At 44.3% G+C, this 24840-nt stretch overlaps 1 protein-coding gene and 1 non-coding gene across 2 annotated transcripts in view; one reads left to right on the top strand and one right to left on the bottom strand.

Annotated features, from left to right (window-relative positions):
* The window catches only part of WNK2 (WNK lysine deficient protein kinase 2), a 379724-nt gene that overhangs the window by 154600 nt on the left and 200284 nt on the right, over nucleotides 1-24840 (bottom strand). The window contains exons 7-13 of the mRNA XM_007953023.1: nucleotides 16775-17066; nucleotides 13668-13906; nucleotides 7220-7339; nucleotides 6427-6621; nucleotides 3675-4268; nucleotides 1012-1308; nucleotides 465-514 (exon numbers count right to left, since the gene is read on the bottom strand). Of these exons, the coding sequence (XP_007951214.1) occupies nucleotides 465-514; nucleotides 1012-1308; nucleotides 3675-4268; nucleotides 6427-6621; nucleotides 7220-7339; nucleotides 13668-13906; nucleotides 16775-17066 (1787 nt within the window). The remainder of the gene's footprint in view (nucleotides 1-464; nucleotides 515-1011; nucleotides 1309-3674; nucleotides 4269-6426; nucleotides 6622-7219; nucleotides 7340-13667; nucleotides 13907-16774; nucleotides 17067-24840) is intronic.
* LOC122151266 lies at nucleotides 9529-9635 on the top strand. Its single transcript, XR_006164062.1, has one exon. It is a non-coding gene; the product is annotated as a U6 spliceosomal RNA (small nuclear RNA).

The raw sequence follows: 24840 nt of genomic DNA, 5'->3' as shown, positions 1-24840 counted from the left end.
GCCTGAGAAGGACATGACAGTGGCAGTTCTCCCAATAAGGACATTACTCCATCCCTCAAAAGAGGAACCATTCCTGGTGACAGCAAATGCCAAGAAGTGGAGATAAGCTGGGAGGCCAAGGTTCTAGCCAACTCTGATGCTACCCAGAGACTTATCTTCTGGCCTTCTCCCTGCCAGATGGGCAGAGGCTTCTTTCTGGGTCCATCCAACCTTCCACCTAGAATATGCCTCAACTCTGCATACCACTGCTGGGACCCACAGTGGCCCAGAGCATAGAGGGGGCATTTAACAACCAAATTCAACAAGAACTCACTATGAGTTTGCCAGGCAAGGCTTAAACAGGGACTGACATTTGTTAAAAACCCCAGCAGCATTAAGCAACCTGTAGCAGCAACCCACCCTGGAATAGCCACATGGGCTGGAATGGGGATGGCTGGGCAGGGACCCACCCAGGGTCACATTACCTCTCACAGCTCTGTAGGAGGCCTGGCTGCTTGTCCTGCACTGCCTGCTCCTGCTGTAAGAGTGTGGGAAAGAGGCTGTGTCACTGTCTGCTCCATCTTCCCACAGCCCCAGGGCTAAGGCCACCTTCCTCTGCAAGGAGATGTGCCCACCAGGGTAAGGGTACAAACCCTAATGCTTGGAACCAAGCAAATTTCTAAAACCTGGGGCTGCATTATGCCAGCTCATTTTCAAAAACATAATCCCACTTTCATCATCCCTGAAGACAACATTTTTTCCTTTATATAAAGATGTTCCACAGAATTTTGTGTCATCTGAGGAAGTCTGCTTTCTAAACCCACACAATAAAACAACACTCTCTATCTTACTGTGAGCTTAAAAAGAGTGTAAGATCTCAAGAAAGAGGAGAAGGCAAAAACAGCCTGTGGCTGTCCTGGCCAAGTCACATACTCTCTTCCACCTACATGCCCCTAACTATGAGCTATAGCCAAGACCCCAGGTATAGAACCCCACCCACTGGTCATGCCCCAAGGGTAGCAGAGTACATACCTCTTGGGCTGGGTCTACTGTCAGCTGGATGGCAGGGCAGGGAGCAGCGACCAGGGCCCCAGTGGGCAGTGGTGGGGTAGCAGGAGGCAGGAGTGTGGTGGTCTGAGAAGGCAGGCTCTGTGCAGTTGCCATCACTGTGGAGGCTAGGGAGCTGGAGAGCTGTGGTAGGAGCTCAGGGCCAGCAACTGGGGGCAGCAGCTCCAGCAGTGGTGGGGAGAGAACAGTTGTGGGCGGCATGGATACAGAGACCAGGGCTGCAGGGTCCACTGCATATGGGGCTGGGGGGCCCAGGAGGACCTGTGACACAGGGATGTGGATGCAGGTCAAGGTAGGCTCTCCTCGGCTGAGGGTCCATTGGAGTGTTAGTGAGCACATATCAGGCAGGGACAGGGACTGCCCTCTTTCAAATCAATTCCCCTAAAATAAGACTATTTTTATGTGGTATGTTTAGTATACAGATTCAGCAGAAACAAAAATGGGAATTACTATATTCCCCTTTGGAACTGACTTCCAAATTAGTGTGAGAATACCTAAAACTGGTTTCAATTACAAATTTCTAGCTAAGCCCCCATGAAAAATTATAAGTCTATGAGGATGGTCCAGATCGGGCAATATTTCATTGTGTTGCACATTAAATCACCATTAGTTAGAGGCCAACTCAAAAGAATTAATGACGACATGTACAAATTACACTTAACATCAAAACTGGGCTCCTTGTCACCACCATACAGGCCTGCTTTAGTGCTCTCTCTCCTACCCAGGCACCCTGAGGATAGCACAAAGCCCATGCAGGGACCCTCCTGAAATCCTAGCTACACCCAAGACTTTCTAGAGGTCCTGATCTCCTGTGAGGCTAATCTGGAAGCTCATGCCTCATTTCCCCATTTCTTCTTTCCTCTTTTTTTAAAAGCTCTTCAGGGGCATATGAATAAAAGATGAGCAGATAGAGACAAAGGCCCAAAGATCTGGATTTGTGAAGTCTTCCCCTTGGAAAAACAGAGGCCCCAAAGTTGCTCCAATTCAGGATGGAGAGGGAGAAAACTTATAACATTTTCTCATCCCCCTCTAGATTTGGAGGGGACATCTTTATTTAAGGCTCCTGGATGTAATACTCTGGGACACAGAGGCATGATGTGGAGTCAGAGTAATCTAAGGCCAGCCACTGCAGCAGCAATCTGGCCAGAGGGCATCTCTCCTGCACAGGGCCCAGCTGCTGCATCCAAGGGAGTCTCTGCCTTCAGCAGAGGGAGACTTATGGGGTGGCCATCTGCTCATCAGTACAGGTTCCCAATGGCCACCAAGCCTGGCTGGTGATCTTGGAGGTTCATGGCCCTAGGCTGCATAGACAACTCCACCTAAAGGTGCCTGAGCAGGAGCGCAACAAAGTCAGCCACCAAGTCCTCCCCAGAACAAGAGTGGGACAACATCCCCAGCCAAGGACACACATGTACATGGCCAGGCCTTGAGGCTCATCATTCTTCCTTCCCTTTGCCCTTCACTTTCCTCTGAAAATAGACCTGACCTAGAATCCACTGACATGTGAACAAAAGCCGGGGCGTTCCTTACACTAGGCAGCACTCATTCAATCATGGCACTGGATTTTTGCTCTTTCTTTAAACCAGCATCACCCTGTTGATCAATAAATACTGTCCCCTCTTCCTCTAAAGAAGAACCCTTTCTGGAAATAATATAGCAAAAAATGGTATTCAGGAGAATAGGAGTATACATACCATGTGCACAAAAGCACCTTCCCACATTCTCTAGACAAATCTTCACAAGATAAAAATGAGGTCACTGGCCCCACTTTACTGAGGAATGTGCCCACAGTCACACAGCTGTGAGGATTAGAGCTGGGATAGACCAGGGCCCCCTGCTCTCAAGGCAGGAGCACTGCAAACACATCCCCCACCACACTGTGCGGCAAGTCACTACATAGCATGTTGTTGCTGTTGTTGTTTGCCATCGAATCGGCCCTACTACATAGCATACTCACTGCAAATTCAAGCCCAGGTGCCATACCCCAGACTGCTCTTTCACAGTCAACAGGCAAGGGCCATGGGGACTGCTCCACCAAGACCCCAGGTCACTGTACCTCCTGCTTCCGCCACACCTGCCCTTCTCACCAGTAGCCCCAGCCTTGTGTGGTTCACATTAGCCAGGTCCCCTTAGTTTCTAAGAGGGGAAGACCCTCGTCTGCCTCCTGGGTGGTAATTTCTTAAACGGTGTTTTAAAAAGAAAATTCAGAATTAGCACCCCAGCATCCCAGTTGCAGCTCAAATGCAAGAGTCACTGAGGCTGCTGGGCCTGGGTGGTATGATACTGCCCTCCAGCCCAGATGAGGGCAGGTGCCACCAAAGCCAACTGCAGCCCTAGAAACTTCCACCACCCAGCAGTGATTACTAATTCTCTGTAAAGAACAACTATTTGCCACCTACCACATCCCTGCTCCTCCGGACACATGCTGAGAAGTGGGAGGAGCTTTAACTGGCTTCAGCCTCCTTCTCTAACACATTTTCATGGCAGTGTCTCCTCTTAGCCCTTCTCAATCTTGATCAAATGAAGGGCAAAGGGCCCAAAGAAGGGAGGGGAAGAAGCTCCTGCTTCTAAGAAGGTTCTAAAGAAGCCTCCTGGCCTTGGAAGGACAGCATTTGGTGATAAATTACCTGGGTCCCTGCCCCAGCAGCCAGAGCAGTCTGCTCAGAGAGATGGCTGATGCTTGGCTGAGAGGGCTGAGGAAGCGTGGGCAGCTGTGGCTGGGGCATCTGTGGCTGGGGTGGTACTGGCTGCTTCTGCTGGGGGACCACTCGCAGGTTTTGAGCATGATGGGGAGAAGGTGGTACTTCACTGGGCACAATATGTGAGAAGGCAGCTGGGTACATAGGCTGTGGGGGCAGCTGGGCAGGCAGCTGGGCCATAGCAGGATGGATGGACAAGGTGGCCACGCCCTGTGGGGCCACGGCAAGCAGAGGGATGGCAGTGGTGGTGCCTGGTGCATTTGGCACAATTGTCCGGCAGGGCACTGCCAAGGGGGCATGGGGCAACTTGACCCCCTGCAAAGGCAGGGCCGGAGAGGTGGGCAAAGGGGCAGTAGGGTTAAGAGGGAGGCTTGGCAAAATCACAGCCGGAGAGAAATACTGAGGCGGTGGCGGCGGCGGCACCGGGGGCAGGCTGGCAGCCGGTAAGTCAGGGACAGCTGGAGGGAGGCTGTCAGCCCCTGCCAGGGGGGTGATGGGAGGAATGACAGGAAGCTGAGGCATCTGAAAGAGATACAAGAGCAGATCAATCATGCTCAGTCGTGGGCTACCACAGAGGGCACCACACTAAGCCTGCTGCACCTGTAATAACTTCCTGGGGTTAGCTTTATAATAGCAATAAAAGATGGTGAATATGGAAGGAGGAAATCAGTGCTTTTGTGTAGCTGCTGCAGGAAGGAACCCAAACATAAAAATGCAACTTAAATGGAAATGCAAGTATATGAAACTATTCAAATAAAAACTTTCAAATAAAAAAGGAAAGTCAGGGGCTTCTAGTGGGTGCAGAATGAAGAAGGGACCTGCTAAGCAGTCTCCCTATAGCCCCACTATAGGGCCTTTCACTCTACCTTGATAAGATGGGCCATGTGGGGGCTTTATCACTGTGTCCCTAAAATGGTCTTGAGGCACTTAAGGGCAGTCAGACACTGAGGCCATATCAGTGGACACAGGCTCAGATACCCTCTTGTGCAGGACGGTCAGGACTGTATGAGGTACTAGACTGGTTCCAAACAGCTGAAACAATTTTAGTCTTATGGCCCCCAACCAATATAAACTTAAATTGAAATCAAATTCTTTAGGGCTATATGTAAAGCATACTTTTGAGTACCCCTTTGCTGACTGGGCTGATCGCCACATAGCTCCTGGTTGGGGTGGAAGGGGAGCAGGTTCACGCTGGCAGGCATGTACATTTCAGCCAGGCAAGACCCTCCTTTTCCCCCAAGAAGGGGCACCCAAAACCTCCCATATGTGTGTATATCTTCTCAGTGATATCTATATATTCTTGGGAAATCTGACATTTAATTGCATGGGTTTCGCACTCCAAATTTTCCAGTAGGTTCTCATTATTTAAAATAATGACATTTTGGTGGAAAGATTATGTCACATAACCTACACCTCAGTGCAATTACCAGGCAGCAAATATATGCCAAAACAACATTAGTCTGCTTGAAAAATCAAATACTATAACCACTAGCTAGCAAGACCATCATGTAGTTCAACATCTAAAACCACCTCCAACTTGGTGTGAAGATAGACACAGCCCCAGATAAGCAAGATAACTCTTAGGAAAGAACCTTCTAAGTGGTGCCATAAATCACATGAATCACATGCCTTATAGGAAATCCCAACTGCAAAATGAAGTAGCACTTGCTGTCCTGCCACTGCTAAGCAAAACTGAAACTGGAGTATATGAGGTAAAATCCATCCATGCCCCCGAATGTCTATGAAATGTTCATCAGCACTAACTCTCATTAAATAGGGAGATGTTCCCACACCAATTACATCTGCATCAGTTGCTGTCAGATATTACTAGTATAGCCACTGCTTCCCCAGAGACATTAGAGGCTGCTTTTGCAAGTTGACCTTAATGACTTGGTGACCAGTCTTCCCTGTGGTCAGCCATGCCCCTCAGTTTACTACTGATCTCCAAAGAAATACACTCAACAAGACCTTGGGTTTATCCTATCAATCAAGTTCTGCAGCATAAACACATCATTTTAGACACAATTTCTATACTGAGCTCAGTATTTTTGCTGCTGATCTTGGCACTGGACCAAACCTACTCCATACCAGGATGCTCCTGGGACAGATGCCTATAATATTTTTCAAAGCCCTGATGATGGGCATATTGCTGACTAGGCACTGGGGGAAACCAGCTACTTAACCTCTGCTCTCCCATCTCTACAGGAGACCTCCAACACAGGGGCTTCCTTGTCCATGAGGACCCAAGGGCATCCAGAACTCAGCCTACTAATCACAGTCTGTAAAGGCAGTGTGGCCTTGAAGGAAGGTAAGAAAATGATCACCCAGGTGGGAAAGAAGTGGGGATAGAGGACAAAAGAGAAACAGCTCAGTTGAGGGAAATTCTCCTCAACATTATGGGATATACAGGTGGTAGGTGGGAGGGCAGAAAGCAGAGTTGTCTTTGCAGGAAGTAGACGAAGTGTCCACTACATGCTGTAAGTCAGAAGGTCAGGCAGAGTATCCTGGGATGTCATAGTGCACACAGTAGAGCCCTGTCCCACAGCCCTAGGCCAGACTGCCTAGGTTTCCATGTACAAACAGCAATCAGGCCACCATGGGGGCCCTGGCACACCAGCCTGGATAGGGTTAGCCCCTTGACCAAGGGGACAAGCAACTAGAGATAGAGGCACGTGGGTACCTGAGGAGCTGGAACTTGAGCGAGCGGTGGCAAGGGCACCTGCGGCATCTGAAGGGGCTTCAGCGGTGTGGGGGCCACCACCTGAGCAGCTGGAGGCAGGTACGGAGGCAGGTGCAGGGGCACCGGCTGGAGCTGACCCAGGGGCTGTGGAGCCAGAACTGGCTGCAAGGGTGTCAGCTGGGCCAGTGGTGGAGGCTGGTGGGAGAGAACGGTGCTTATTTTAGGCCAGCCATTCTGCCAAGACAGGGAGGATATGCACCTCACCTGTGTAAAACAGCAAGCATGAAAACACACCAAACATGCCCACCACCAAGCCGACTCAGCTCACCCTCCACAACCATCTAAATAGTGAAGCCATGTAGGGAGCACCTGCCATGGGCAGGCCCTGAGTCACAGGCCCAGACACCAGGAAAGGTAGGTAGGGGGTAGACACAGGGGTAGATAACAGGAGGGTGAAGTAGGAACAGAAGGAGAGGGATTCATGGGATGGAAAGTTTAGGGGAGTAGTGCCTTCTAATATTTGTCTGTCTGTTCCTTTTTTCTGTTTCAGAAGTCCCTGTCACCCCTCTCAACATAAGCTGCCCCCAAGTTATGCACACTTGGAGAAGTTTCTGCAGGTAGTGGCCATACACAAATGCCATCCACCTCTGCTCACATGGTTGTGGCTGCTAGAGAAGATAGTGCTGCATGCTGGCTAAACAACTGTGCCCCTAACCTCAATGGCGTGAAACCACCCCAGCCCATGAGGGCTGTCAGGCAGCTGGTCCTGAGAAGGGACAGGGCCCACACTCACCTGCTGGCTCACGGGTGGTGGCTGGCCTGGGCCTGTGGGCATGGGGGCACTGGGCAGTGGCAGCACAGGTGCGAAGCTCATCGATGGTTCCGGGAAGTGCTGCTGAGGGGGTGGGCCAGGCTGCAGAGAGGGCCTTGCTCAGCACTGCTCAGACAAAGGCCCTGGCCCTAGCCCCCAGGTTCTACAGCCGTGGGGACAAAGGGCCAGGTGGAACTGCCCACCCCTCACTACTCTGTGCCCCATCACCTTACCAGTGATAATCTCCCCAGGGGTATATTCATAACTCTGCAGAGCTTAGAACAGAGCATCCCCTTCCAACAAGGGGATGTCTTGGTGCACCAGCCCACAGGATATTATGCAACCATGAGAGCACACAGTTATGGAGGCTGTGTCAGGCCAAAGCAAGGGAAGGGACAACAGTGGGTGCCTGTTCCACATAGGACTGCAGCTGTACAACTGCATGCATTGGCCAACCACACAGACGGCTTGGAGACAAGGAATGCTGGTAGGGCAGTGTGGAGATGGTCTGCATGGTACATAGACCTGGGGGTTGGGAGATACTGGACTGGGCCTTCAGTGACTATACCACCAGGAGGTGGAAGAAGGGTGGGGCTGCAGGCTCAGTGTAAAAACCATGAAAGCAACCAACACACTGGGATGGGGGCACCGCATACTTGGTGATACTAAGAAAGTATTGTTGACTTTCTAGGTATAACAGTAGGGCTATGGTTTTGTTTCCTGAGTCCCTATCACTTGGATATACACACTATATACTAATGGGGAAAATGCCTTCATGTCCAGGACTGACTCAGAATGGTGGAAACAGAAGAAGCAGGGGTAGACAGAGAAATACAACTAAACAGGAGCTATAATGTATGAAGTCGGATCATGATCTTCCATATCTAGAATGGGAGTTCTCTCCTGGGAGGTTTTTGGGATACAGTAAGTGGTAGTATTCCCAATACTGCTATTGCTTGCTCATGTTTCATTATGTGGTCTGGTGACAATAGCCCAGGGCAAGGCGGAAACAGCAGGCAAATGGTCATGAGTCAAGGCGCCACACTGGACTTATCTGCAGCCCTGGTGGTTGTGTGCCATGCTCCAGCTCACACAGCTGACCATATACCCTTGATGTCAGTGCCTGACACCACAAGCAGAGCTAGCCCAAGCAGTTCCAGAGCCCAGTGTGTGGCTGACGGAGGGTCTCCTCTCCTTTCCAAGACAACCATTGGGGGGCCTCCCCTCCACCATACTCTTTTCCCTTTCCAGTGGTCTGGGACCTCCCTATGGGACTTGCCATGCCCCAGCAGGCATGAAGGAAGAAAGTGCTGTGGCAGGCTTGGGACAGCCATCGTCCACAGAATAGGCACTGTATGGGGAAGGCAAGAGATGCCCACAGCCCTTCCTGTCCTGGGGATCCCTGCAGGTGCTTCCCATAAACAGGCAAGGTGCAGAAGGTGGTGCCCTGCCCTGCAGCTGTACATGATGTATCAGGTCACATTCCTTTACCCCTCTGGTTCCATTGAGACCTACCCAGAGAAGTGGCCAAGTTGAGATGGTGCAGTGGAAGCCCAGGAGGAGCACCTGTTCCTCTGGCCACGGGAGACTAAGCCCTGGGCTCAGAATGGTGAAAACAGGCAAGCTTACCTACTCAGCCCTGCCCTGCATGATCCTTACAGGCAAGAATAGCTATTTTGCTACTTCCTCCTAAGTGGGCGCTCTCCTGCCATTTAAAAATTGTGCTTCAGCTCATTCTGTAACAGGAGCAGTGTTGCCAGTGCTTGCTGACTTCTGGGGTTTGGCCAGCAAAGGTAGGAGGGGCAGAGCTGTAGCACCTCCCTACAGGACCTGCCATGCCCCAGCAGGCATGAAGGAAGAAAGCGCTGTGGCAGGCTTGGGACAGTCATGACAGGGAAGACCCCCAATAAGCTCCTAGAATAACCAGAGCCCCACAGAGACAGCCTGATCTTATACTGATGACTACTCTGGTGACTGTAGGATATGGGCAGTGGGTGGCCAGAGTGGCTGCAGTGCCCCAGAATCAAGATAGTGAAGTGAAGGACACAGGAGAAGCAGAGAAACAGGAAGGTCTCATGGGCGACCTGGTGGAGACAGAATCCACACCATGGCCAATAAAACCTCCTCTGGGCCTTAGTGAAGAAGTATCAAAGTCACCCTGAGGATTTCCTCCGGCGACTTGGAGATCAAGAGTAACTGTTCTAGGGTTGAGCACTTTGTCAACTAGAAGGTGAGTCTTGCTTTCTTTAGAATTAAAAAAAAAAAAAAAACAAAGTAAAAAAATAATGCCAATGCTCACTCCAGCAGTACATGTACTAAAATTGGAACGATATAGAGAAAATTAGCATGGCTCTTGCGCAACAATGACACGCAAATTCCTGAAGTGAATTTTGCATTGAAATACTGGAAAGCATCTTCTCAGATCACAATGCTATAAAATTAGAAATCAACAATAGGAAGATCAACAGAAAAAGAGCAAACACATGGAAACTGAATGACACCCTCCTTGAAAATGGCTGGGTAATAGAAGAAATTAAAATTGAAATTAAAAAATTCCTTGAATCGAATGAGAATGAAAACACAACATACCAAAACCTTTGGGACACAGCAAAAGCAGTGATCGCAAGCCAGTTTACAGCAATAAATGCACACATCAAAAACAAAGAAAGAGCCAAAATCAACACCTTAACACAACACCTCCAAAAATTAGTAAAAGAGCAGCAAAAAAAAAAAAAAAAAAATCCTACAGTCACCAGAAGAAAAGGAAAAAGATTCAAGTAGAAATAAATGAAGCAGAAAATAGAAAAATACTAGAAAAAGTCAAAAAGACTAGAAGTTGGTTTTTTGATAAGATTAATAAAATTGACAAACCACTGGCATGTTTAACAAAGGAAAAGAGGGAGAAAATATAAATAACACAAATAAGAAATGAATTGGGTGATGTCACAACAGAATTTAAAGGCTAATATCAGGATACTATAAAGAAATGCACTCCAACAAATTTGAAAATCTAGAAGAAATGGACAGATTTCTAGAAACATACTTACCTAAACTAACACAGACTAAGGTGGAAAATTTGAACAGACCCATAATAAAAGAAGAAATAGAACAGGTCATTAAAAAAAAAAATACCAACAAATAAAAAGCCCTGGCTCAGATGGTTTCACTGGAGAATTCTACTGAACATTCAGAGAAGAACTGACACCAATCCTATTCACACGACACCAGAATATAGAAAAGGATGAAATCCTCCCAAATTCATTTTATAAAGCAAGTTTAACCTTGATACCAAAACCAGGCAAAGACATCACTCAAAAGGAAAACTATAGACCAATATCCCTCATGAATATAGATGCAAAACTCATCAACCAAATTTCAGCCAAAAGACTCCAACAATATACCAAAAAAATAATACATCTTGTTCAAGTGGGGTTCGCATCAGGTATGCAGGGATGGTTCAACATTAGAAACACAATCAACATCATCTACCACATAAATAAAACAAAGGAAAAGAACCACATGGTCATATCAATCGATGCAGAAAAGGCATTTGATAAATTCCAACACCATTCCTGATCAAAACTCTAAGCAAAATAGGAATAGAAGGGACATTCCTCAACATAATAAAGGGCATATATACAAAACCAATAACCAATATTATTCTCAATGGAGAGACTGAAACCATTCCCCTTGGGAACAGGAACCAGACAAACATGCCCTTTAAACCACTTCTATTCAATGTTGTACTGGAAGCCCTAGCCAGGGCAATAAAGCAAGAAAGGGAAATCAAAGGCATCCAAATTGGTAAGGAAGAAGTAAAACCATCCCTATTTGATGATATGATCCATACATAGAAAATCCAAGAGACTCAGCAAAAAAATTATTAGAACTAATTGAGAGACTTAGCACAGTGGCAGGATACAGATCAACACACAAAAATCAGCTGGATACCTCTACACCACCAAAGAGATTGCTGAAAAAGAAATAAGGAAATCAATACCATTTAAAATAGCTACAAAAAAAAATAAAATACTTGGGAATAAATCTCACTAGGGGCACAAAAAACCTGTACAAAGAAAACTATAAAACACTACTTCAAGAAACCATAAGAGATCTACACAAATGGAAGAACATACCACCCGCATGAATAGGAAGATTAAACATGTGAAAATGTCAATTCTACCCAAAGCAATCTATACATTCAATGCAATCCCAATCCAGATCCCATCAACATTCCTTAAGAATACAAAAAAATCACTAATTGTATATGGAAAGGAAAGAGATGTCAAATATGCAAAGCACTACTGAAGAACAACAACAAAGCAGGAAGTATCATGCTCCTGGATCTCAAAACCTACTATACAACCACAGTGGTCAAAGCAGCCTGGTATTGGAACAATGACAGACACATAGACCAGTGGAACAGAATTGAGAACCCAGAAATATATATATTGACCTATGGTCAGCTGATTTTTGACAAAGGGCCAAAATCCATTAAATGGGGAAGAGATGGTCTCTTTAACAAATGGTGTTGGCAAAACTGGATATCCATTTGCAGAAAAATGGAACAAGATTCGTACCTCCCACCATACACAAAAACTAATTCCAGATGGAGCAAAGAGTTAATATGAAACCTAAAACTATAAAGGTCCTTAAGGAAAAACTAGGGGCAAATTAGGGGCCCTAATTTATGGCATAGATAGACTATCAAGCATAACCCAAAATGCACAAACAGCAGAAGATAAACTAGATGAATGGGACCTTTCAAAGACTTCTCCAAAAGAGTCAAAAGAGAACTTAAGATTGAGAAAAAATGCTTGGCAATGACATTATCTGACCACAGAGTTATCTCTAAAATTTATAGAAAACTCCAACACCTCAACAACAAAAAGACAAAGAATCCAATTCAAAAATGGGCAGAAGACAGGAACAGACACCTCACCAGGGAGGATATTCAGGCAGCCAACAGACATATGAAGAAATGTTCACAATCATTAGCCATTTGTTGTTGTTGTTGTTATGTGCTGTCCAGACGGACCCGACTCATAGCGACCCCTCCTTGAGTTTCCGAGGTAGTATCACTATGGAAATAGATTGCTCCATTTTCCTTCCGAGGAGTGGCTGGTGGGTTTGAACCGCCAGCCTTCTAGTTAGCCATTAGAGAGATGCAAATCAAAACAACAATGAGATACGATCTTACCCCAGCACTAATAGCAAAGTTCAACAAGACAGAAAATAACAAATGCTGGTTAGGATGTGGAGAGACTGGGACTCTCATATACTGCTGGTGGGACTGTCAAATGATACAACCACTGCGGAAAACAGTATGGTGAATCCTTAAGAAGCTGGAATTAAAAATACCATTGGACCCAGCAATCCCATCACTAGGTATATATCGTAAAGAAGCGAGAGCCAGGACAAGAACAGTTATGTGCACACGCATGTTCATCGCAGCACTATTTACAATAGCAAGAAGATGGGAACAACCTACGTGTCCATCAACAGAAGAATGGATAACCAAACTAGGGTACATACACCTAATGGAATACTATATAACACTAAAAAGAAATATGTAGAATCTGCAAAACACTGCAGAATGTGGATCAACTTGGAAGACAATACGCTAAGTGAAATAAGTCAATCACAGAAGAACAAATATAGTATTAGTTCATTATTGTAAAAAGTCAAGGAAAGGTTTATATATGGAAGAAAACTTTCTTTGTTGGTTACCAGGGGTGGGAGGAGAGGGTAAAAAACACTGCAAAAAATAAAATAAATAAATAAAAATGCAAAGTCAACTCTACTTTGAGGAGTAAAATTTGAAATGCCACCCCCTTCATCCAGCAATTTCCACTTTCACCTACTACACTTACTCTTCACCCATACCCTGCAAATTATTCCACAAGTGTAATCAAAGCATGAGGTGTTTTTGTTCCCACGTCTCAAACATTCTCACAGGAAACATCCCCTGTGTCTCTGCTGTTTCCATGACTATAATCTCAGCAGCTGCACAATATCCAATGGAGAGGAGCCAAGATCTATTTAACAGCCCCTCAACTGAACATTAGACTAACGTGATGCCTCACTATCATAAGTAACACTTTCTTGCCATTTTTTGAGTAGTTTAAGGTCCCTTTTCCCTCATAGCCACTTTGGGTCAGAGGGGAGGCATGTTGTCATAGTTCACACTGTGTCACTCACCAGCCATCATGACTTACTTGCTCCCAAGTGGGAACACAATGTCACAAGCCTACATATAACTGAAATATGCATTTTAACACTGTGTATTTTTTCTTACTCAGCAAGGCTCTGGGCAACTTAGGTACTTGTAGGCCACTTCAGTTTGCTGTTATCTAGTGACTAGCAAAGATGGGCCTTCTCGATGTCTTTTGGCTCTGCTTCTCTTCCTGTGGAGCTGTTGACCTGGGACACAAGCTGGCACTGCCCCCAGGCACAGTGTATAAGACAGGGTAGGTGGACTCACCGCAGTGGGCTGCTGGTAGGTGCCCAGGGTGGGCAGGTTGGTTGGCAGGCCGGGTCCCTCACTCATTGGGGGACTGTAGACACAGGGCAGGGCATCTGGTAGGGAGCTGTACACCATGCTCTGCTGGCTGCTCTGCGAGTCTGAGTACACAGTGGAGCCCTGACCACTGTCAAAGGTACTGTCCGCTGGGGAGGACAAAAGTGAATGGCTCAGTGGGGATCCCTCCCAAACATCCCCCCCAACTACAGCTTTTCAACACAGCTTCCAACCCACTGCCAAAAAGACAATTCCAACTCATACCCACCATATAGGACAGAAAAGAACTACCTCATAGGGTTTCCAAGGCTGTTAATCTTTATGGAAGCAGACTGCCTCATCTTTCTTCTGCAGAGTGGCTGGTGGATTTGAACCACTGATCTTTTGGTCAGCATCTGAATGCTGTAACCAGGTGCCACCCAGAGCTTCTTATAACAGCTCCACACAAGTTCCACACAAGTGTAAAAAAACAGAAATGCTACTAGACACTAACAGTCAGCTCACCTGTGCATTTTTCCCATAAATGAAGATGGACTTGTTTTTCTAGATTACATAAATAATATATGCATTTAAAAAAAAAAAAAAACCAAAACACTCAGCTAATACAGAGAAGGTAGGAGGACTGCAACTGCACTCTGCAGAGGTGACCTCCCACTCCGAAGGCCTTCTGACCTAACTCAGCCCCTAGGGTATCTAACTCCTCTCCACACCACTTTCATCCATGATAGGACATTTTCATTGTGACTGATCTGTATTTTCAGAAAGGCTGGACCAACTTTGAAGGGAAGTACTTATTTGAACTCAGAAGAGGCCCAGGGGAACTAAGGGGCTGAATAAAAACTTTTCACTTATATTTTATTGCTGTGTGTGTATGGGGGGGGGTCTCAGAACTCTCACCATCATCACTATATGTAGCAAAGAGTGTGAAGTTGGAAGACCTGGGTCAAAATCCAAGCCCCTCACAGCCACAGGACCTTGCCTGACTTGGATAGCATATAAGCAGGTGAGGTCTCTGCCCATGGAGAGTCTGTGAGAGTGAAACATGCCATTCTGCATGCAAGGACCTTGGGGACTGGTGCTAGACACCAAGATTTCATAGTCTAAAGGGATGGATGGATGGAGCTCTGCTGTGTGGGGACCATGGGAGAGGGCAGCACCAAGCTTCCATAGCCCAAGGTGGCTCCCCTACCCATGGCTGGTGCCCTCATCAGCCCAGTCTGGTGGATATAGAGATGAACACATAGAGTCCCTTCCCAAAGCCAATGGGCTTGTCCCCCATGATGTACTGAGGGTGAACAGCTCACCCAAACATCCAGAGAAGATGGGAAAGCATCTATTTATAATTGCATTTTTGATTCACTCTTTCCAGATTCCAATAGCTTCATAAACATTACAATTGGCCACCTAAGAATACCAAGCTACTTCCACAAGGGATCACGTTTTAGTTATCAATATTTTAGCTATTTACAATTTTAAAAAAAAGAGGAAAATCTTGTTGGCTTTGCATTAAAATAATTTTCCCCAGGTGATTAGAACTCACTTTACCTAGAAGACATGAGAAATGCTGAGGGGTAGAAATGCTGGTTTTATTGAGAGGACCAGGATCCACTTACAGAAAAGGGGCAAAGGGTATTTTAACTTTATAAAGTGAATATATTTATTATTCATATAGTTAAAAATTAATCTTAAGTTATTTTAACAATCCAATGACAAAATTATGCTGTCTCACTCATTAGGTGTTTGACTGGACCACAGGAGAAAACACTCAGGTGGGGTAAAAAAGCAGTCAGTGGAAAAAGAACAGTGGAGAGTCAGAAGCAATGATGCATTTGTTGTATCTTAAAACATACAAATATGTATTTGTTTGCCAATCCCGTAATAAAGACAAGCCACTCTGTTTGACCATGGGTATGCAGTTTGGCATTTCCTAAGTTCACCCCTATTAAACCATCGTTCTCCTACTATAATAATACACTGCCAGGTAAAAGAATGAGGACAGTCTCCATGTTATGATCTGGTGCAGAATAGTGTGCATCATGAGCTCTCATTTGTATAATGAAGGCAAAAAGGGATGTGGTGTGTGTGAGTCTGTGTGTGATAGGCTATATGTGGTAGGTTATCTCTGGAAGTTCAGTTAAGAAACTGGTAACATCAGACATCAGTTCCTTCCAGGGAGAAAAATAAAGTGATTTTTATCATATACCCTTCAGAGTTTTTTAATTTTATACCACATGATCTCAGAGGTTTGGCCACTATGGTAACATCAGGGAAGGATACCCCAGAGGTAAATGCAACTGCCAAGAGCTGACCCACTCCTCTCACTGACAGCTATAGTAACAATAGTTCAGACACCCCCACCCTCAAGCACTAATGCATGCTAACTCTATGCCCTCACAGCTCCAGCCCCAAAACTGTGAGGTCCAAGTCCAAAAGGAGTAAGTGGTGGGCAGGATCAAACTTCCCTGGTCAGGAAACAGAAGGTCTGTATCTGGCAGCACACTGGCCAGATACACCATGGTGGGTCTCAGGCCTTCTATCCTGAGAAGATGGACTTCTGTGAGCCTTACACTTCACTAGTTACACTATGACATAAGATGACAGTGCCCAACTCTACAGGGAATGGACACTGGGCCTCATGCTTGGCCAGAACCATTGTATCAAGAAACTTGGCCTTGTATCCCAGCCTAGTGTCCTTCCCACTAGCCCTACCATCCTCAGGAACCCACAAGAGATCCTGACCCTGAGATGTTGGCAAGAGAGTTAGCACTGCAGGGCACAGGAAGTCCCTCCAGAGCTTACTAGAGATGCCCATGGCTCAGACTTCATGCAGCACTTCAAAGCCTCAACTCATCATATTTCAAAGCCATACTACTGATGATCCTCCACACAGAGCACCTTAACAAAGCACAGCTAGAACACTCAACTTTTCTTAGCCAAGCAGTTGCTTGTCACTGGGCCCCAATGAATTTCACATTGCAAGCCCTGAGCTTGGTTTGCCTGCTGCAGGGAAGACTCACATGCAAGGGATGTAGCACTTGCTGGGAGCTTGAGTGGGAAGAGGTGCTGGTCAGCCTCAGGCTCCTCTGGCTCCGTGGGCGCCAGATGCCCACCTTGTGCATGATACGTCACCTGGACCTGCAGTGGCACGTTGGGACCCCTGGCTTTGTCTGGGCTCTCAGTGGCCTGTGCCTCCAAGGGCTGCAGGGCAGGCCAGATCCTTTCTCGCCGCCACTTGATCAGCGCCACCCGGTCCCGGATTGATTTTGCCACAATCTTCATATCGCTCTCATGGAAGAATCCAGATTCAATCTGCAAAGGGGCCATTAAGTTGGTTAGCATCACAGGAAACACAGAGTCTGCCCTTACACCATGCATCCCATGCATGGGTGCCTCGCCCTACTCTTTGCATAGGTGTCTCCTGCTCAAGGTTCTCTGATCCAAAGACCTTCCTGGAGAGGTCTTCCCCATCTACTGTTTCATTTTTATTCTTTAACTGAACACCAAGTCTCTACACAAGTATAAACTAACAAATAAATAATTGGAAAGTTTGATGAAAAACAGGATATTTACAAAATACTTATTCATTACAAAGCAGAGAGAACTTCACAATGGAGAAGGTAGCAAACACCCTCAGCAGTGGGACAGATGGACACTAAGTGCCATCAGGCAGGATGTAGTGAGGACCAGCCCTACTCCTGGGGAATTCCTGCCAGAGACTCACACCTGAATGTAGGAAGGAACAGTCAGAAACAACCTAAGAGACAGCGACTATCTGTGCTCTTTAGAGTGTCAAATAATGAAAATCAGAGAATAAAGAGACATAACAACTAAATATAGGACCTAATTCTGAGCTACCAAATCAGTATTGTTGGGAAAGCCAGTGATATCCAGCTGGGGTGTAAAGACAGAGGGGAGTGAGGGTCACTGCTAACTTCCTGATGTTAGGAGATGTAGGAAAATGTGCTTGTCTCTAGAAACCAGACACTAAAGCAGACATGAGGGGATGAGATATCAGGTCAACAACTTATTTCTAAGAGGTTCTTGTTGTTATTTGCTGTCGAGTCAGACTCGACTCACAGTGACCCCTCCTTGGGTTTCCGAGGCAGTATCGCTATGGAAGTAGATTGTCCAACCTTCCTTCCGAGGAGTGGCCGGTGGGTTTGCACTGCCAGCCTTCTTGTTAGCAGTCAAGTGCCTTAGGCACTATGCTACCAGAGCTCCTAAAAGGTTCTAAGGGGAGAAAAAAACAGCTCTTTGTAGGATACTTGGAACATTTCTCTATGGTTCCATTTTATTTTATTCTTTTTTTTTTTTTTTAAATAAATCTTCTTAAAAAGAAAATCCTGACAGATAAACGGATAAACTAAATGTGGTCCATCCACACAATGGAATACTACTCAGTCATAATAAGAAATGAAGTCTTCATACATACGACAACATGGATGAACCATGAAAACAGGCTGAGTGAAGTAAGTCAGGACAAATACTGTATGATCTCACTTACATGAAATATCTAGAATAGGCAAATGCATCAAGCTCAAAGTTTATTAGTGGTGACCAAGGGTGAGTAGGAAAAGGAAAGTAGGGATTTAGCTTAAGGGGTACTGAATTTTGGTTTAGGGTAATATAAAACTTTTGGAAATGGATAGTGGTGATGCAGCATAACACAGTGAATGAAATTTTATTAGCACTCAATTGCACATTTTTAAATGGTCAAAATGCTTACTTTTTTTTTTTTTCATATCTATTTTACCACAATAAAGTAAAAGAAGAAAGAAACCTTTGACTGACAGAGCACCGGCCCTAGGGAAACCTGCTGAAATTCTGTGATCATCTCCCTCTTCCTTCACTGTACAGCCAGGCTCAAGCCTGCCTGCCATTCCCAACAGCAGAGGCATGAGCAGAAGCTGCCCATGGCCAAGACCCAAGGGGGATGGCCAAAGACCAAGAGGCCCTGCTAACAGGATCCACCAGCCACTTGAGGTCAGATACACTCTACTCTCAACTGGGAGTAAGAGCCTGGCCTCAGTAGCCTCATTCCCCAGCTTCTGAGAGTCAGCTCCTCTAGCTCCAGAACCTGAGACCCTGACCATAAGAGGGAGCAGCGAGATTGGGGGTGGGGGAGCTGAACCCAAACACAGGGCTGGAGCACACAGTCCTACTCCATAGTTTGTCACCAACTCTTAACACCTGCCAGGTGTGTTAGAGAACTGCAGGTGTGCATGTGGCCCACCCCCAACCCCTTGGTCCTGGTCTACATGTGCATACAGCCTTACTTGTCCCACAACCCTAGCAGGGCTGGGCAAGAGAGTCCTTGCCCTGGTTACCCTCTCTGGTCAGCAAGTAAATTCTGCCAACCTGCCCACATGGTCACCCACCCTAGCTCACCCATGCCCCTCAAGATGCCTCACCGGCTCAAGATGGTAAGACCACACATGGTGAGGAAAGCATCTAGACCTCTTTCACATCCCAACCTGTCCATTTCTATTCCCTGCCAGGCACCACAGCCATGGCCTATTTTCCTTCTGTCTCTCTTCACAATTACCCACACTGTTCTTTGCCAAGGCACTTTCTGCTTTTTCCTGGCTAATAAAGGACTTAGCCACTTTGCAAACCACCACACTGGCATCTCAATTATATAGAAGCATGAGGTAGAGTGAGGAGCCAGCTGCTGTGGGTTGAAAAGTGGCCCTCCACTCTCTGTGAATGATGCTCCCTGCTGTGAGCACCCTTCTTCTCCCCCAGGGTGTCTGAGGCCAGTCTCCTGTGAGGCCTCCTGACTCTCCCCTACATGCCTACCTCCCCACCAACAGTAGGACCATCTGGGAGTTGATTTTCTGGGGAGAGTAAAAAGATCCCCACTTGCATTGTCTTCAGATCTTCAGATATCTCAAGAAGGAGATCTCATTGGGAGTCCAGAACATCTCTGACAACCAACAATTGATAATCTGTTTTCAACAGAAAGCAGTTTTCATTCCAAGGTCAGAGTCTATCTGGATGTCCCAGAGCTGTAGGAACATGGCTTTGCTTTCAATGTTTCACTTTTTAAAGCTGTCTTCTACTTATAATAGCTGATACTGGTATTGCATTTTATATATATACCTTGTAGTATGATTTGGGTGAATGTTTACAGAGAAAATTGGTTTTCTATTCAACAATTCATGCACATTTTGATTCCTGACATTGACTGCAATTCCCACAATGTAAATAGCATTCTTCCCACTTCCTCCCTGTATTTATGGTTTCCACTCATCCTTCTTTCCTACCCATTCCTGCTTTCTGAGTTTTATCCCTGGGCAAATGCTGCCCTTTTGATCTCATGTGATTGATTATTCTAAGGAGTATGTATCTCCCTAGTGTTTCTGATCGTCTTATAGGTCTGTATTGTTTGGCTGAATGTTGATCACAGGGATGAGTTCAGTTCCAGGCTTGAAGGGTATCCGGGCCATAATCTCAGAGATTCTACCAGTCTCTATCAGACCAGTAAGCCAGGTCTTTTTTATTATTCTGAATTTTGTTCTATATTTTTCTCCCATTGTACCCAGGATCTCCTATTATGATCCTTTAGAGAACAGTCAGAAGTAGTAGGTGGGCACCATCTGATTCTTCTGGTCTCAGGGTCATGGAGGCTAGGATTCCTGTGATTCATTAGTCCTTTGGACTGTTTCCTCGCATCTTTGATATTCTTCACTCTTCCTTTCTGTGGCCAGAGAGAGACCAGTATTTGCCCTTTAGATAGATGTAAGATTTTAAGACCTCAGTTGCTACTTACCAAAGTAAGATGCAGAACACTGTCTTTGTATATTTTGCTTTGCCAACTGACCCAGATGTCCTGCAAGACTAAGGTCCTGACCCCTAGGCACAGTGACTCATTACGTCAAGATGTTTTGTTATGTTTAAGTTTTTATAACTTTGTCCCCTGAATGCTCTACTATATTCATGAATGCATCTGCAGCACACATAAATATGTATGTAGAAATACCCCTGTCAAACCTATATATATATATGTGGGTATAGTCCCATACAGGGTCAGCGAAAAAGGGGAAGATTCTCAATGAGATGGATTGACACAATGGCTGCAACAATGAGCTCAAGCATGGCAACAATAGTGAGGATGGTACAGGACTGGGCAGTGTTTCATTTTGTTCTACATAGGGTTGCTGTGAGTAGGAACAAACTCAAGAGCACCCATTCATCTTTCCACTCCTATTCTGCTTATGTCTGTCTATGCATCCACTCACAGATGACTGCTATTGCCAGATTGTATACGTAATAGTGCTATCTTTGTTGCCTTTAAGTTTTGTGTGTCTCCCAGTGTCCTCCTTTGCCTTGATTACATTGTGCTAACCTCCCACTTCTTTTATATTGCCTTTCTTTCACTGAAGTTAATATGTGTGATTTACCCTCCTTTCCCCTCCCATGCCTGGAATCTTCAAAAAATGATTCTACGTATAAACCTTTTCTTGACTTTTTACAGTAGTGGTCTCATACTGTATTTGTCCTTTTGCGATTGACTAATTTCACTCAGTACAATGTCTTCCAGGTTCATTCATCTTATTAGGTACTTCACTGTGTGTGTGTACCACAGTGTATCTATTCCTCCATTGATAGGCACTTAGTTTGTTTCTACCTTTTTGATATTGTGAATAATGCTGCTATGAACATGGCTGTGCAAACATTTGTTCATATCATGGCTTTTATTAGAAGTGCCATACTATTTTCCACAGTAGTTGCACCATTTTACAGTTCCACTCGCAGTGTATGAGGGTTCCAATCTCTCCACACCCTCACCAGCATTTGTTGCTTTCTGTTTTTCTGAACTTTGTTATCAATGCTGGAGATGGTAACTCATGTTGTTTTGATTTGCATCTCACTAATGACTAATGATTGTGAGCATTTCTTCATGTGTTTCTTGCCCACCTGAATGTCTTCTTTGGTAAAGTGTCTATTCATGTGTTCTGCCCATTTTTCAATTGGACTGTTGTCTTTTTTATTTTCAAGATATGGAAATTTTCTGTAAGTTTTTGAGATTAGTTCCTTGTCTGGTATGTCATTGCCCAAAACTTATATACCAGTTTGTAGGTTCTCTTTTTACTCTTTTAGAAAAGCCATTTGATGTGCATAAATGTTTAATTTTTAAGAGGTCCCAGTCGTCTAGTTTGTCTCTACTGTTGTTTTATGTTTGATGGTGTATTTATGCCATGTATTGGGGCCCCAAAGTTTGACCTACTTTTTCATTGATGTTCTTTATAGTTTTAAGTTTTATATTTAGTTCTTTGATCCATCTTAAGTTCTTGTAGTACATGGTCTGATATATGGATCTTGTTTAATTTTTCTGCAAATGGATATCCAGTTTCACAAGCACCATTTGTTAAAGAGACAATCTCTTCCCCCATTTAACGCGTTTTAACCCTTTGTCAAAGATCAGCTGTCTAAAGGTAGATGGATTTACTTCTGGGTTCTCAATTCCATTCCATTCATCTACGGGTCTGTCACTGTAACAATACTAGACTGTTTTAACTACCGTGGCTGTATAAAAGGTTTTGAGATTGGGGAGTGTGAGGCCTCCTAGTTTGATCTTCTTTAGCAGTGGTTTGCTTATCAGGGTATGTATCCTTTCCAAATAAAGTTGGTGACTGATTTTTCCATCTCTTTCAAGAATGATGATAGAATCTAGATTAGGACTACATTATATTTGTAGGATGCTTTGGACAGTATTGACATTTTCACAAGGTTAAATTTTCCTATACATAAGCATGATATATTCTTCCATTTACGAAAGTCTCTTTTGGTTTCCTGTACTTTTCTTTGTATATGTCTTTTGTATCTCTGGTTAGATTCATTTCTAAGTAGTTTATCTTTTGGGTGGCTATTGTAAATGGTATTGTTTTCCTGATTTCCTTTACAGAGTTCTCTTTGTAAGTGTAAGAGAATCTAACTGATTTTTGAATGTTCATTTTATACCTTGCCATTCTGCTGAATCCTTCTTTTAGTTCCAGTAAATTTCTTGTTGAGCCTCTAGGATTTTCTATATATATTATCTGCAAAGAGAGATAGTTTTACTCTTTCTTTGCCAATCTGGATTCCTTTTATTTCTCTTTCTTACTCTGTCTTGTTGCTCTGGCTAGGACTTCCAATACAATATTGAATAGGAGTGTTGATAAAGAGCATCCTTGTCTGGTTCTCATTCACAAAGGGGAATGTTTTCAGTTTCTCTGCATTGAAAATGTTGGCCACTGGTTTTGTGTAAACGCCCTTAATTAGAAATTTAATTTAAACATCCTTAATTAGGAATTAATGAGGAATTTCCCTTCCATTCCTATTTTGTCAAGCATTTTTATCAAGTATAGGTGCTGGATTTTATCAAATGCCTTTTCTGCATTGATGTCAGTTTTTTTCCTTTGTTTTATTTATGTCATATATTATATTAATTGTTTTTCTAATTCTAACATACCTGGTATAAATGTCACTTGATCATGATTTTTTTTTTTTTTTTTTGACATGTTGTTGGGTACTGTTGGCTAGGATTTTGTTGAGCATTTTTGCATCTATGTTCATGAGCGATTTGTTGTTGTTGTTATGTGCTGTCAAGTCAACCCTGACTCATAGCGACCCCTCCTTGGGTATCCGAGGCAGTATCACTATGGAAGTAGGATTGCCCAACCTTCCTTCTGAGGAGTGGCTGGTGGGTTTGAACCGCCAGCCTTCTGGTTAGCAGTCAAGTGTCTTAGCCACTATGCTACCAGAGCTCCCTTCATGAGCGATAGTGCTCTATAATTACTTTTTTTAGTGATGTTTTTCCTTGTTTTGGTATCAAGATTATGCTTGCTTCATAGAATAGCTCAGAAATATTCCATCCTTTTCTATGTTGTGGAATAGTTTGAGTAGAACTGGTATCAGCTCTTCTCTGAGTGTGTAGTAGAATTTCCCAGTGAAGCCATCTGGGCCAGGATTATTTTGTTAGGAGTTTTGGGTTGTTTTTTTTTTTTTTATGAGTTGTTCATTTTTTCTTTTGTGATGGTCTATTCAAACTTTCTACCTCAGATTGTGTTCGTGTGTGTAGGTAGTGTGTTTCTAGAAATCTGTCCACTTCTTGCAGTTTTCAAATTTGCTGGAGTACAATTCTGCATAGTATTCTGCTGTTATCTTTTCATTTCAGTTGTTTGTATTGTGACATCATCTATGTCATTTTTTATTCATGTTACATGCATCTTCTCTTTCTTTGTTAAAGTGGCCAGTGGTTTGTCAATTTTATTAATCTTTCAAAGAACCAACTTCTAGTGTTGCTGATTCTTCTACTGTTTCTCTGTTTTTGTTTCATTTATATCTGCTCTAATATTTATTATTTCCTTTCTTCTGGTGAATGTAGGCTTTATGAGTTTTGTTTATTTCCCTGGGCACTTATTTTGTTTTTTTCTTCTTTTTTGATGTATATGTTTATTGCTATAAATTGCCCTTTGAGCATTGCTTTTGCTGAGTCCCAATGATTTGTGTGTTATGTTTTCATTCTTGTTTGATTTAAGGACTTTTTTTTATTTCATTTTTTTAATTTCTTCTACTACCCAATAAGAAGCTCTGGTGGCATAGTGCCTAAGGCATCTGATCGCTAACCAGAAGGATGGTGGTTCAAACACACCAGCCATTTCATGGAAGGAAGACTGGGCAATCTACTTCCATGAAGATTTACCACCTCAGAAACCCAAAGGGGTTGCTATGAGTCAAAATTGACTTGATGACAATGAGTTTTGTTTTGTTTTGTTTTGTTTTTTTCTTTTACTACTCAACAGTTTTTATTCTGAGTGTTACTCAGTTTCCATATATTGATTTTTTTCCCCCTTGGTCTTTCTGTGGTTGGTTTCTAATTTTATAACAGTGCGATCTGAGTAGATGCTTTCTAGTATTTCAATTTTTTTTTTTCAGGATTCCAACACATATTTTATTTTATTTTAATTTTATTTTGATTTGGGTGAAGATTTACAGAGTATATTCACTTTTCATACAGCAGTTCACATATACTTTGTCTCATGTCATTGACCAAAATTTACAATGCAACAGCTCCCCTCCCACTTCCTCCCCATAGTTA

Source organism: Orycteropus afer, unplaced genomic scaffold (genome assembly GCF_000298275.1).
Source record: "Orycteropus afer afer isolate SDZICR_OR568_19922 unplaced genomic scaffold, OryAfe1.0 scaffold00368, whole genome shotgun sequence".
In the NCBI taxonomy this organism is placed as follows: Eukaryota; Metazoa; Chordata; class Mammalia; order Tubulidentata; family Orycteropodidae; genus Orycteropus; species Orycteropus afer.
This window is presented reverse-complemented; position numbering and strand designations above follow the sequence as displayed.